Source organism: Portunus trituberculatus, chromosome 21 (genome assembly GCF_017591435.1).
Source record: "Portunus trituberculatus isolate SZX2019 chromosome 21, ASM1759143v1, whole genome shotgun sequence".
In the NCBI taxonomy this organism is placed as follows: Eukaryota; Metazoa; Arthropoda; class Malacostraca; order Decapoda; family Portunidae; genus Portunus; species Portunus trituberculatus.
The window spans coordinates 12,929,534-12,944,533 of NC_059275.1; the positions used below are offsets into that span (position 1 = coordinate 12,929,534).

At 42.4% G+C, this 15,000-nt stretch overlaps 3 protein-coding genes across 7 annotated transcripts in view; 2 read left to right on the top strand and 1 right to left on the bottom strand.

Moving 5' to 3' along the window:
* The window catches only part of LOC123507054 (pancreatic triacylglycerol lipase-like), a 15,957-nt gene extending 10,730 nt beyond the window's left edge, over positions 1–5,227 (bottom strand). The window contains exons 1-2 of one of the 5 annotated variants that reach the window (XM_045259589.1): positions 5,050–5,227; positions 3,836–4,623 (exon numbers count right to left, since the gene is read on the bottom strand). Coding sequence is in view for 2 of the 5 variants with exons in the window: in XM_045259587.1 (XP_045115522.1) it covers positions 2,911–3,041 (131 nt within the window). In the remaining 3 variants the exon portion in view is untranslated. Of the gene's footprint in view, positions 1–2,910; positions 3,385–3,835; positions 5,022–5,049 lie in introns of those variants that run through there. The other 4 variants (XM_045259591.1, XM_045259590.1, XM_045259587.1 and 1 more) reach the window with 4 other exon arrangements.
* Positions 1–15,000, top strand: part of LOC123507056 (pancreatic triacylglycerol lipase-like) — a 72,331-nt gene that overhangs the window by 16,388 nt on the left and 40,943 nt on the right. The window lies entirely within an intron of this gene.
* LOC123507057 (homeobox protein 5-like) overlaps positions 13,955–15,000 on the top strand; it is a 2,159-nt gene continuing 1,113 nt past the window's right edge. Inside the window, exon 1 of the mRNA XM_045259594.1 lies at positions 13,955–15,000. This exon is cut by the window's right edge and continues 129 nt beyond it. Within this exon, the coding sequence (XP_045115529.1) occupies positions 14,860–15,000 (141 nt within the window). The 5' untranslated portion in view covers positions 13,955–14,859.

Genomic DNA, 15,000 nt, shown 5'->3' on the forward strand with positions numbered 1-15,000 from the left:
GCACCTCGTTTGGTGGTCCGCAGGAGTAGAGGTGCGGAACGAGGTACGGAAGTGCCCAACTCTGAATATATGGAATGTATAGGGGTATGTGAATATGTTAAAGTGAATCCATAGATTTGTGTAGAATGTGTGTACTAGCTCCTATTATTGTATTTATGTATACATAGGGAAGGGAGTTGGTGTTGAATGGCTGTCCAGAACTAGTACAGTGAATCGCAGGACCGCGAATCACTGTAAAAGTAATGGATGGACATTCATCGATTCATCGACAACTGGGTCCATTTCTATGGCAAGAACTCCTTGTATGCCAGGGATGGAGTGCACTTATCACGCCAGGGTGTTTTGAGTCTTGGCTGTAACACTCGAGTGGGTAAGTGTGCTCCAGTGCTTTTTTCATTATTGTAGAGGGAAAAGAGATTTGTGAGGACGACTGGAAGGACAAATTACGCTTATCGAAGGCGAAGAATAGCTCAGGTATTTATTACACAAATTATAAAATATTTTGAATAAAACAGACTTGCTTAGAGGAATGGTATGTGTAGAAGTTTTTCATGTCATTGCTTTAAAACTTGGTTATAATGTCAGAAAAAAAAAAAACATCCAGAGATTAAGATAAATACTTATACACTCTTCTATGAAGACAGGGAAAACAGAAGAGGAGGAGGCGTAGTATTGTACGTTAGGGACACATTATAATGTTGTATTGATTAACAGTAAGATGAAAATATCAAGACATAGTCTCTATGGGTTTAGTGAACAGACCTCGTCCAATGCTAAAGAGAAAAATAAATATTCACTATGGCAAGAAATAGATACACCAGGCAGGTACAGTCACGTATGCATGGTAAATTATCATAATTTTCGGAATGTTGACTGGAGCCTAATGGTGGGTAATAGTGAAGCAGAGGAATTGCATGGGAATTCACAACATGAAAAAAACGAGTAACATTGGAACCCACAAAGGGGAATAACATAACAGAATCAATTCCAACAAACAGGGACGAAGCAGTGACACAGATCGATGTTAGGTAATAGCGGCTATTGTGAAAATGTATAAATTAGAATGGGAGGAAGCTTTTAGAAGCAAGAGCACTCTGTAAACACTAACAAAATAGCTACTTGACTTTGAGAGAGCAGATTTTAAGGGATTAAACAGTTGAATGGCAACGGATAGATAGAGAAGGGTATGTAAGGTTCAAGAAGGAGGTGAGAGATGAGGCTGGGTGAGGGAGGTGAGGTGAGGTGTAAGGGTGAAGGGCGGAAGGTGAGAAATGGTTGCATGGGTCGGAAGGGTGAGGGAGGTGGAGTGCTGGGTGAGGTGCGTTATGAGGCAGGTCATGCTGAGATGGGCTAGATGAGCTCGAATAGAGGAAGGGGACCAAGGCTGGGGGATCAGGGTATGATAAATGTTGATGAGTTATATAAATATTTCGTTGATAGATTACATACAGGCCAGTTAGCAAAGCCCCGTACAGAACAACAGGATCACAGAAGAATAACCTTAAATGGATGACTGGAACGTTAAAATACTACGTAGGATTTAAAAAAAAAAGTATACATAAGAGGGTAAAGGCAGGGGAGGAGGTTTTGAGGCGATGATATAACGAATTAGAACCGTCAGTAGGGTAACGATAAAAGCTAAAAGAAAAAATAGAATTGAAAGTAGCTAGCCAGGCAAAGTCTATTCCCAAGGGACTTTATCAAATATATAGCACGAAGAATAGAGGAGTAATAGATCCATTAAGGACAGTCGATGGGGAGCTGCTCAATGCCTTGGAAGTGGAGAGTAAAATTGTGGATGAGTAATTTTTTCAACTGTCTTCACCCATAAAAACAGCGAGGCAATGCCAGATAGTGGACAGCATTTTAAAGTAGAAAAAAAATCAAACCCTAGTAGATATATTCATAAGGAAGGAAACAGATAGACTAAAATATTCAAGTCATCAGGACCAGTCGATATCTATCCCGGAGTACTGAGATTGTTAGTAAACCGTTTGTTTCTGTCTTCAGGAAATCACTAGACTCAGGAGAGGTACCGGTAATGTGGAGACAGGCCAATGTTGTTCTTATTTTTGAAAAAGTGGGATAAAACTAAAACTTTTATTTATAGATTTCTCAGTTTAACTTTAATTGTAAGGAAAGTAATGGTGTCAATAATAGCGAGGAACACTATGGAGCATTTAGACAAGCACAATTTTATAATTAGTCACAACATGGCTTCACAGAGCGGAAGTCTCGTCTTTTAAACTAATAGAGATTTTACATTAGAGTTATGACATCCAATACCTGAAATTAAGTATATAAAGTGTTTGACAAATTATTCCATCAGAGACTCCCGAGAAAGATTAGGGCGCACATGATAGATGGATGTTAGATTTACATTTCTTAGAAAGACGCAGGTTAAGAGGGTACCTGATAAGGTACTGAAGTGCTATAGGGTTATAACAAAGGGGACTAAGTAAAATTACTAAGATCAGTAACCAGGATAGTGTTACGTCAAACACGTGTGTGTGTTCCTCACATGGTTCGTGTAGTGCGGTGCCGTCGCCAGGAGACTGACTGGTCATAATTCGTGGGGAACGATACGCGAGGTAAAACTTGTGAAGTTTAATTTCTTGTGCGAGTGAACCGGATACAACACTAGTAAGTCCAACACTAAGCTGCTCGTACCACTCTCTGCCACTAACTCTTCCTCTGACTAACCGTTCTTTTAATTATTCTCCTTGCTAACTGACTTGTTGGTTCAATACCTCCATTTATACAATATCTGTTACATCTAGATAAGTCTGCTATATCATAAAATTTCCTCGATCATTTTTGTTACATAACATGAGAGCCACAATTCCACAATACACTCATTGTTCGGTATCAAACGATACCGAACAATGCTGGCCCGCAGGTTCCACTCACCCACCGCAGAAGCCGGCTAGCCTTGTCCCCCAGCGGGTGCCTGCAATCCAGCACCAGACGTTCTGAGAAATTTCTAGGCCATTCCCGGCAAAACAAAAGAATAAAAGTAACGAGTTCAAGCTTGAAAACATTAGGTTTGATAAAGAGAAAGGAAGAATTGTTTCTCAAATAGTGGTAGATGAATGGAACGGACTCAGTAATCAGGTTGTTAGTGTTGAGTCAATAGGGAGCTTTAAAAGAAGATTAAACAGATTTAAGGATGGAGTTGATAAGTGGAAATAGTAGATATGCTTCTTACAGGGACTATCACAGGCGTGGCTTTTCAGCTTTCCTTATTTTGTTGTGTTCTTATGGTCTTCTGTTCGTTTGCTACATACTTTTTTTTTTTAATAAAATCTGAACATGGAAATATATATTGTATCCTATTCACACACACACACACACACACACACACACACACACACACACACACACACACACACACACACACACACACACACACACACACACACACACACACACACACACACACACACAAAATTGGATAAGTGTAGATATGGAGACGGGGCCACACGAGCCAGGCCCTGTAAAACTACAACTAGGTAAATACAACTAAATAAATACACACACACACACACACACACACACACACACACACACACACAGTCCGAGGTGAGCCTCTGTATAGAGTTCACACAGTTAACTAGTGAGCCAGTGAACCATTCCGCCAGTGAGTGAGTCAGTTCAGCTTTCACTCTTACATCTACTCAACTGACCGTCACTCCCATTACACTGACAAGGAATTCCGCCCATCGCTGCACGTTCTTTTGGCCACTCTCACTGCGCTTGGCTCCTTCTTACCCCGAGAGGAGACACTAGGAACGAAAATCCCTTGAATTAACTTAGGGTACCTTCGCCCACTGACCTTCCAGCGTGTAGGTGCGATGGTTGCTGATGATGGGCGGCTCTGGTGGCTTTCAGGGAGGTCGTGAGGGTGACTTGCCCATTTATGCCTTATTTATTTTTTTTTTATTTAGTCCTCTTGTTTGTGGTTTAAGGCCGTTTCTAGGGTTTGTTTGGGTTTTGGGCTTTTTAGGGTTGTTTAAAGATTCGTAGAAGTTCGTAAGATTGTTTTGAGTTTCCTTTCATTTGTTTAAGGAAATTATCGAAAGTTTTGTTGTTTTTATTCCTGTTTTAAGGGTTTTTAGCTTTTATTGATTTAAGAACGTTTAATGCTCTCCATGACTGTTTTTTAGGATGTTCTTTAGAATCAGTACATTTTTTTTTATTGTTTGAAGGCTTCTAGAAGTTTTATTATGACAGGAAGCTTTGGGTATGTGACAAAGCTTATAAGAAGCTTTAGAACCTTGAAGGACTGTGGTAAAGGTTCGAGATGGGAATGAACTGGTTGTCAAATAGAGTGGTAGATGAATAGAATGAACCCAGTAATGAGGTTGGTAGTGCTGACTCATTAGGGAGCTAGATAATTAGACAAACGTATCGATGGGAATGACAGATGGAAAATCATGTAGGGAGGCTTCATACAGTGCCTGCCGTGTGTATAGGCCTTATGACTTCCTGCAGCTTCCCGTAGTTAAATGTGTTCTTATGTTTGCTTCAGGAGTAGATCTTCAGTGGCACTCATGAAGGTGACGGCTACTCCTTGTCCTCTTCTTGCCTTCTGTGTTCTGTTGTTGTGCCGGCAAGGTTGTGCTGCAAGGGAAGAGTGAGAGAGTTCAGGTTTCTCTCTTGGTCTGACGGTACAGTTATGAGTCCTTGACAGTGGTGGTGGTGGTTGTGGTGGTGGTGTGAGGATGATGTAGCTTCCAGAATAGCCTTGCTGGATAGTCTCACTCGTTCATTTACACCACTACACCACTGCACTACACTCCTCACACTACACTGCCGCTGCACTCGCTTCCCCAGACACACTTCACTGCTGCGTGCCTACACTCGCTTCTCTAAACACTCAATTACCTCCCTTCGCTTCGCCTCGCCTCACCTCACTGATAGAAACACTCTCTCGCTCTCCCACACTCACACACACGCACTCAGTACATCGTTTTCACCCACACTCTATCACTGTGTGTGTGTGTGTGTGTGTGTGTGTGTGTGTGTTTGTCCTTCACTTCACCTCACCTCAATCAGCTGTCACTTGCAATCAATCATCACTTCTCACAGGTAATTTTGCGGTTACATGAGCGTTCCGTTAGGCGCGCACGTGTGTATGTGCGTATATGTGTGTATCTTGCACGGGAGGAACTGGAAGGAAGCTCACACACCACCTCACCCCACCACACACCGCACAACACTGCCAACCGTCCGTCTATGTTGCGTACTCCTCCCCCACCCACCCTCCCCCTGCCTTCCTGTCTCCACAATTCTTTCCCTCATCTCTCTTTTCCTCCACTTTATCTAATTTGTCTCCTCATCATCTTCTCCCTTTCTCTTTTCTGTTTATCTTGTTTCGTTCTACACAGTTTCCTTCCTTCCTTGTTTATCTCCTTCTCATGCCTTTCTCTTTTCTCTCCTTATTCCTCTTTCTTCCTTCCCTGTCTGAATCTTCCAGCTCTTCTTCTTGCTCATCCTCATCCTCATCTCTCTCTCTCTCTCTCTCTCTCTCTCTCTCTCTCTCTCTCTCTCTCTCTCTCTCTCTCTCTCTCTCTCAGGTGTTCTCTTTTTCCTTGCTTGTCTTTCTCTTCACATTTTCTTTTCTCTCTTCTTTCTCCTCATCTCTCATTCCTTTCAATATTTCCTGGAATTTCAAACAACACTTTCTTTGGGGATCATACTGAGAGAGAGAGAGAGAGAGAGAGAGAGAGAGAGAGAATTTTCGTATATACCCATTTTTCTTCCCACGCCTGTGTATACTCCGGTGTCTCCCTTCGCTCCTCCTCCTGCTTACCTTCCCTTCCTTTCTCTCCCTCCCACGCCCTCCCCCACTAGTGACGTAACATTCATCACAAGCCACTCACCCACTACCTATTTCTTCACTACCGCGACCTTCCAGCCCTTTCGCCCTTCACTGCGTATTATTCCCTCACCTGTCCCACTCTTGCATCTTTCCACATTCTTCTTTTGCATCCTATATCCTTCTAATCGCTTATTTCTCTTCACTTAGCCTCTTCTGTTCGATCTTTTACATTTAATTGCTACGGCCATTGTTCCTTGTCTCTCGTAGCCACGTGAAACAGAGATACAAGAGAGGAAAAGAGGGAAATAGTGTAAATATCAACTTTTTCACGTTTTAGAGATGTTGACGAAGGCTTAGTTTAAATCTGATGTCTAAAAGCTTATGGGTATTAAAGAGTTGTCTAGTCTTGGAAAGGTTGATACTTTCTACGCAGTGAGTGAAGTGCGAGTGAGTGTTCTGAAATGTTTTGGTGTTATGCTTTATTTATTTATTTATTTTTTATTTTTTTAGCAGGGTCTAGTAGAAGTTATTGTAGTTTTCAAGGGAGTTTTGGTGAGTTCTTGGTTGTGGGTTAGTGAAGTGTGAGTGTGTGTTCTTACATGTTTTGGTGTTATGCTTTAATTTTTTCTTCTTTTTTTTAGCAGGGTCTGGTAGAAGTTATTGCAGTTTTCAAGGGAGTTTTGGTGAGATCTTGGTTGTGGGTTTGGTATGATTCGTGTCGCATCTGTGGGAAAAAAATATCCATGTTTATTAAGATTAGAGTTGTATTAGTGCAAAAAAAAAAAATTACCAGATTTACTAAGATTCATGCTATATCAATGAGAAGATAACAATGTTTATAAGATATGAGGTTTTAGTGGCAGGTTAGCACATTTTCTACATTACTAACAGAAAGAAAACAGTCTTGAGAACCTGTCTGATCATCTTTGTGTCCTTTGAGAATAGTCGTGGTGTAAGAGCAAAGTGTGTCTGATAGATATACGAGCCAGTGTCCAGTTCTGTCCTCTGCCAACCTTACAATAAGCTACTCACAGTCCCTCTACTAATAAATATACGAGCCAGTGTCCAGTCCTGTCCTCTGCCAACCTTATATACAAACCAAGCTATTGACAGTCTTTCTACTAAGCTACTCACAGTCTCTCTACTAATAAATATACGAGCCGGTGTCCAGTCCTGTCCTCAGCCGATCTCACAATCCAAGCTACGAGTATTGACAGTCTCTCTACTAGCTACTCACAGTCTCTCTACAAAACCTGGCAACTGATGAACTGTTACCACATCGGATATTTTCAGCCCTTCATTATCTTACGTAGCAGTTCACCACAATAGCATCACTGTGCAGAATATTCACGTGCACATATAAGTAATACAAAAGTTAAAAGATTAGAAAAAGGGTTAAAAAGAATACATTTTTCCATTGTAAGAACGATGTAAGTGTGTGTGTGTGTGTGTGTGTGTGTGTGTGTGTGTGTGTGTGTGTGTGTGTGTGTGTGTGTGTGTGTGTGTGTGTCATTTTGTGGTCATAGTCATCAATAAACACAATCTCTCTCTCTCTCTCTCTCTCTCTCTCTCTCTCTCTCTCTCTCTCTCTCTCTCTCTCTCTCTCTCTCTCTCTCTCTCTCTATTAGGATCCTTTTTTTTTTCTTTACTTATTTTTTTCAAACCAGATGTGATATGCCAGAGAGAGAGAGAGAGAGAGAGAGAGAGAGAGACGGATCTAAGGCTTCCCGTCCCAAGAGTGAAAGTTGAGGTAAAGAAAGTTTCCTGGAAAGTTGTGGGACAGTGATGCTAGACGGAACGAGATGGGACGAGATGGGACGAAGTGGGACGAGATGGGACGAGGTGGGACGAGATGGGATGAGGTGGGGAAGGAAATGGCAAGGGAAAAAGTAGGTTATGACTGCCAGTGGTGTGATAAACCTCTTCAGTACTGAGACGCATTTTTTACCTTTGTTTCTTTATTTTATGGGTATGATTAGATGATTTTATTTGCATTACGAAGGGTCTATGGAGGCTAAAAGTTTAATAGCCAGAGTCTTCACTATTCTAATCCCAACATATGTTTCTGAATCTGCATAAAGTCACTATATAGTAAGCAGAATGACTATGAAAACGTGTCATGGTACTCAAGGGTTTAATATGGAAAAGAGGATGGGATGAGAATGATGAAGCAAAAAAATGATGTAAAAAGAAAAGAAGGAGGGAAAGGAGGAGACAGGAAAAGAGATGGAGGAAAAAGAGTAAAATATGATTGCCAGTGGTGTGATTAATATATGAAAGACGATGACGTGAAGGAAAAAAAAAGACGGAAAAAAAAGAAAAGGAAGGAAGGGAGGAGATAAGAAAAGAGATGGAAGGGAAAGAGTTGATTATGAATATCCTGACAGTGGTGTAATTGACATGGGAAAGGGGATGAGATAGGAATGATGAAGGAAAAAAAAAAAGATGACAAAATAATGAAAAGAAAGAAAGAGAATAGATAGAGAAAGAGATGGAGGGAAAAGATTATATTATGACTGCCTGTGGTTTGGTTAATGTGGGAAAGACGATGCGATAGGAATGGTGAAGGAGAAAAATGACAAAAAAAAAAAAGAAAGGAAGGGAGGAAATAGGAAAAGAGAAAGAGGAAAGCGGGAAAAGACTAGTGGGAAAGAGGATGTGATGGGAATGCTGGAGAAAAGGCATGACAATAGGACGATAAAATGAAGGAAATGGTAAGATGTAAAAGTGGAAGAGAGAGACAAAATTATGAGTGCCAGTGTTAGATATTGTGGGAAAGAGAAAGGGATGGGAAAACAGAAAAAAAACATGACACAGAAACAGAAAAGAAAGGATTATTAAAAAAAGAGAGAAAAAATAGAAATGGGTGAAAAAGAGAGAAAATAAAGAAAAAAGAGGCGAAACAAAGAGACAGGAAAAGGTATAAAAGATGAAATACTGGATCTCTCTCTCTCTCTCTCTCTCTCTCTCTCTCTCTCTCTCTCTCTCTCTCTCTCTCTCTCTCTCTCTCTCTCTCTCTCTCTCTCTCTAAAATAAGGTTAGTTATTCCTGCATTTCTTTGTTTTTTTTTCATTCTTCATTCATCTCCATCTTATTCACTTCTTTCTTTTTTCTTTCTTTTCTCTCTTCCCTTTGTTTTGTTTTCCTTGGCTTTTTTCTATTTATTTTCTTTTCCTTTTCCTTTCTGTCTTCGTATCGATTTGTCATTAGTTAATCCATTTAGTTTTATTCAGTTGTTTGTTTTCCGTCTTCGTTTTTACCTTCTCAAAACTTTCCTTTTTTTTTTTCTTCTCGTTTCTTTTTTTATTTTGAGTCTATCCGTGCTTTGTTTACTATATGTCTAGTTATATCTACCTGCTTACACACACACACACACACACACACACACACACACACACACACACACACACACACACACACACACACACACACACCGCGTAGTGTTGTGGTTAGCACGCTCGACTCACAATCGAGAGGCCCGGGTTCGAGTCCCGGTGCGGCGAGGCAAATGGGCAAGCCTCTTAATGTGTGGCCCCTGTTCACCTAGCAGTAAATAGGTACGGGATGTAACTCGAGGGGTTGTGGCCTCGCTTTCCCGGTGTGTGGAGTGTGTTGAGGTCTCAGTCCTACCCGAAGATCGGTCTATGAGCTCTGAGCTCGCTCCGTAATGGGAAAGACTGGCTGGGCGACCAGCAGGCGACCGAGGTGAACACACACACACACACACACACACACACACACACACACACTCGGCCCGGTAGCTCAGTGGTTAGAGCGCTGGCTTCACAAGCCAGATGACCGGGGTTCGATTCCCCGGCCGGGTGGAGATATTTGGGTGTGTCTCCTTTCACGTGTAGCCCCTGTTCACCTAGCAGTGAGTAGGTACGGGATGTAAATCGAGGAGTTGTGACCTTGTTGTCCCGGTGTGTGGTGTGTGCCTGGTCTCAGACCTATCCCAAGATCGGAAATAATGAGCTCTGAGCTCGTTCCGTAGAGTAACGTCTGGCTGTCTCGTCAGAGACTGCAGCAGATCAAACAGTGAATTACACACACACACACACACACACACATACACACACACACACACACACACACACACACACACACACACACACACACACACACACACACACTCACTCACTCACTCACTCTCTCACACACACACACACACACACACACACACACACACAGAGAGAGAGAGAGAGAGAGAGAGAGAGAGAGAGAGAGAGAGCTAACTAGCCAGTCATATAGACAAACAGAGAACCAAACAGACAGACAGACAGACAGACTGACAAAAATCTTACCACTCAGGCAACAAGCTATTTAGCCAACCAGAAAAGACAGACAGACAGACAGACAGACAGGCAGACAGACAGACAGACAAATAGACAGACAGACAGACAGACAGACTATATAAACAGACTAACACGTCATAGAACTTAGAGAGACTAGCGTTTCACATTTACAACTTTCTCTGGTGGTGGTGGGAGGAGGGAGGGAGGTGTAGAGAAAGAGAGGGGAGCAGGTCTGTGGCAACTCTCTTACGTATCTTTTATGATTTACTTTCCTAGGTTTGTGTAAATATTGGTCATGTTGCAGCCTTAGAGTCTCCTAAAGATGCTGCTTCAAGGGAAAAGTGGTGAAGTGTTGAGTGACTTACAGATATTGTTCTTGTGCTGCTGCTGCTGTTACTGCTGCAACAACAGCAGCACCAGCAACAACAACAACAACAACAACAACAACAACAACAATTACTACTACTACTACTACTACTACTACTACTACTACTACTACTACTACTACTACTACTACTGCTACTACTACTACTACTACTACTACTACTACTACTACTACTACTACTACTACTACTACTTCCTTTCTTCTTTTCTCCTCCTCCTCCTTCTTTTCGTCCTTCTCCTCCTCTTCCTCTACAAAAGCTGGGGCCTTATTGATTGCTGCTCTCTAGAAAGCGCAAAAACAAGGCTGCCACACCACTCCCTTAGTTGTACAGTGTTCCTCCACCTACTTTACTCACACAACACTTCACCAATTCCAAGCATTATATCCTTCCCAGCAAACAGAAATTACCGTAGTCCACAACTTTTTTCTCTCTAGTCTTTCTCAAATTTCATGTGATTTTTTTCCTATATCGTATGGTATCACTCTATGTTTTCAGCCAGTCGGAGGGATAGCTTGATGGGGAGGAACTGTCTACGTTGCTATCCTGCCTTTCTTACCAGCAGTAAACAAAGCTGGGTGTTACGGCACCGAGTTCTGACTTTGTGACATTCCCTCACCATGGATTTCGAAGTCTCAAACATCTTGAAAAAGTCGGACTAAGGAAAGTCGTAACGCCAATTTTCCGCTACTTTGAACAGGAACAAAGACGACATTTTTTTTTTTTTAAGAAATTGCCGCGGCTGGAGAAGATGGGCCAGGAGGAGGAGGAGGAGGAGGAGGAGGAGGAGGAGGAGGAGGAGGAGGAGGAGGAGGAGGAGGAGGACAATGACGACGACGACGACCTGTAGATACTAATTTAGGCAGTGTTTTAACTCAAAATAATGATGATGATAATAATAATAATAATAATAAATATATGTTTCTTTGTCTTATAAAAGTATATTTCTGTTATGGCACTGAAGTTGACTTTGCAATTTCGCGGAGTCACACCGGGAAAAGTCGCAGCTGCAAAGTCACAGTTTTAAGTTGCACTGAAGGGAACAAAAATAAAATCGCAAAGTCGCAGTCGCATCAGATCCAGTAAAGGTAAAGTCGCACCGGAAATATTATAAGTCGCGCCCAGCTTTGTTAGTTAATGTATGCCAGTTATACAAATAGCTTTTTAATGAGCTCAAGCTCTATTGTTGTTTGTCTTATTTGGAGTCTACTTGTATTTCTCTTTTTCATGAATTAACTTCTCGGCATTTATCCTTTAAATCTGGATCACCCCTTTGGCTTACTTTTGGGAACTGGAGCTCTAGTAGGTGCTTTTATTCCACTGTTTGTAAGCCTGGTCAATGCCTCACACATAGAAAAAGAGCAACCACCAATCACTAGTCCTACTCAAACAGCTGACCCAATCTGCATCACGTCACCTCACCTGCACACGAGTAGTGAATGCCTGAATAGTTTTTTTTTTTTTTTTTTGTTCTTATTAGCAATACATTCACTGACCGCAATCCTGCTTCACGTGTAGTGGCTGGCCCCACCTATCAGTACCTACGCACACACACACACACACACACACACACACACACACACACACACACACACACACACACACACACACACACACACACACACACACACACACATTAACACACATTGCATAGTGTGTAAAAGTGATGGAAACATTGTGTATTGTGTGTGTGTGTGTGTGTGTGTGTGTGTGTGTGTGTGTGTGTGTGTTCACCCGGTCGTCTGCTGGTCACCCAGCCAGTCTTCCCCATTACGGAGCGAGCTGTGTGTGTGTGTGTGTGTGTGTGTGTGTGTGTGTGTGTGTGTGTGTGTGTGATAGAGGTACTAAAAAAAATGGGATGTGTAGTGGTAATGGCCTACACAGAAATAGAACTTAACTTTTTTTGCAAGACGTATATATAAAGCATCAATTAGTGCTTTGTTTGCACGATCCACAAAAAAAAAAAACACATTATGAATAAAAATATATCTGCCTCAAGGTTCCAGCGCTACTAGGTCCAGAATCTTGTACAGCCGTGGTCATAACTCGTGTCCTGTTTCGTAGCTACATATTGTTATACATCTGTACATTTGTAACATTATTGTGTACTTTCTGTTATGTATATCATATTTTTATACCATTGTAATACCCCTCACGTGACTGCATTGGCTGGTATTGCCTGTGTGAGATCTTTATGTGTGTTCCCTCGCCTTTCTCAGTCGTCTTATGACCAGCCACTCTCGCAGTTGTTCTTTCCTTACGGTACTGGCCTCTGTTATTGTATCCATAAGCAAATACATGTCAAGGGTTGTGAGAAGTTTCTCTCCTACAACTCAACTACAACCACCCTCCTTCACCGCACCTCTCACTTCTCTCCTCATGACACGACTTACAACTTACGCCTTATGACCACGAGTGTACATTACATCATGCCTATATTGTCATTGACATTAAGATTTTTCTTTCATCGTTTAGTAACTGTACCACCAAGGAATTCACCACCTTAAACAGAACCTATTGTATAACTGAGGAATCTAATAACCAGTGACGTCAAGGTGTTGCTTCACGTTAGAACAAGAAACTAAGTACGAAGTTTTAATTAAGTCAAGAGATCATTTGTCATTTTGGACTCAGTGCAATACATCAGTGACTTCAGTGTTCAGTGTGTCAGCTGTACCATTAAGCCCGCTGCCCTGAGTGGAATATAAGTGACGTCTAAATATAAGAGAAAGTTGAGCATATTGTTGCAGAGAGAGAGAGAGAGAGAGAGAGAGAGAACTCTCATTACCTTGTATGTGTGTGTGTGTGTGTGTGTGTGTGTGTGTGTGTGTGTGTGTGTGTGTGTGTGTGTGTCATTAGGTCAGTATCACAAGAGGAGAGAAAGAAAGCCAACAGGGATAGAAAAATAAGAAAAATAAGAACACTTACAAGTCGACCCACTTTTTGAAGGAAAACAGGAACAAAAGAAGTGGAGTTGAACTGGATAAGGTCAGCATACGTAGTGGTGGAGGTGATGACTGAGGCAGCGTCATTTGAACTCCATCTGATGACTGTGTGAAGTAATGATGATGACTGATGATCTTGACAGGAGGAGAAGAAGAAGAAGAAGAAGAAGAAGAAGAAGAAGAAGAAGAAGAAGAAGAAGAAGAAGAAGAAGAAGAAGAATTAGTTGTAGTATAGCAGTTGCAGGAATAGGAGGAAAAGGAACTTGAGGATGAGAAGGAAAAGGACACATTGTAATACGAGGAGGAGGAGGACGGGGAGGAGGAGGAGGAGCAGGAGGAGGAGGAAGAGGAGGAGGAGGAGGAGGAGGAGGAGGAGGAGGAGGAGGAGGAGTTGAGAAAAAGTAGGAAGAGAGAGAGAACAAGGTAGAGAAGGAAAAAGTAGAAAGAGAGATAGAGAAGTAGTAAGAGGAGAGAAGTGAAAGAGGAGGAGGAGGGGAGGAAGAGGAAGAGGAAGAGGAATTATAGTACTAGTAGTAATGGAAGAAAAGTCGGAGGACAAACTGTGATACACCTTGCAATACAACAACTAGCGAGGTGGCGGAACAAAGGATCAACACAAAGGAACTTGACTCAGAAAAACGCGAGGCAAAACTGACCTGATGATTTGTGATGTTTTATATAGTCAAAACTCATAAATCCAGGGCTTTCTTCTTCCCACACACACATAGAGAAGGAAATAGAGAAGGAAGCTCAAACAGAAATAGCTGAAGGGAACAGTGATAAGTGACAGTGATGATAAAGAGCAGAAGTAGCGGTACTCCCTCCTCTCTCCTTCCCTCTCTCCCTCCCTCCATAGCTGGCTGGGGTTCAAGTCCACGGTCAGGCGGTGGCGCTAAGTTCCATCTCCTTCCACGGCGTGGTTCATGTTCACGCAGCGGAAAGTATGGGGCGTAAGTTGAGTTGTGACCTCGTGACCCGTTAGGAAAGAGAGCCTGACAGTTCTTCCTCCATGTGTGTGTGTGTGTGTGTGTGTGTGTGTGTGTGTGTGTGTGTCAGTCGCTACACTTTCACCCTTAATTCTCAAGGTGTACATAAACGTTCTCCACGCATGTCATATAATACGCCTGAACGCGCGAATATCACGTCACTATTTATTTTCAAGTTCCTGGCGGGATTTGAACTCTGGCGTCTCAGTGTTCCTAAGACCGTCACTCTATCTGCTGCCACAGGAGACGTACTACGCATAGCATGTGGGCGTGTCGGCGTGCTCGATACGCACATATAACCCTTAGGCAAAAGCAAGTAGCACAGCACGGCGTGAGGTGCAGAACTGTGACCAGACACACATCCACACTGCACCACCCTACCTCCTGCCAGTCTACCATGAGTCCTGACCACGCTTGCAGACTGCCATGTTGCTGCTTCCCTCCGCCTCGTCAGTCAGCCTCGTCCCTCTGCATGACAACATATGGCCATTCACCATCAGCCGCTGTGGTGGTACGCCTCTCCTCCACCGACTGGAGCAAAGGGCGGCTGATCTGCTTAGCCACCAC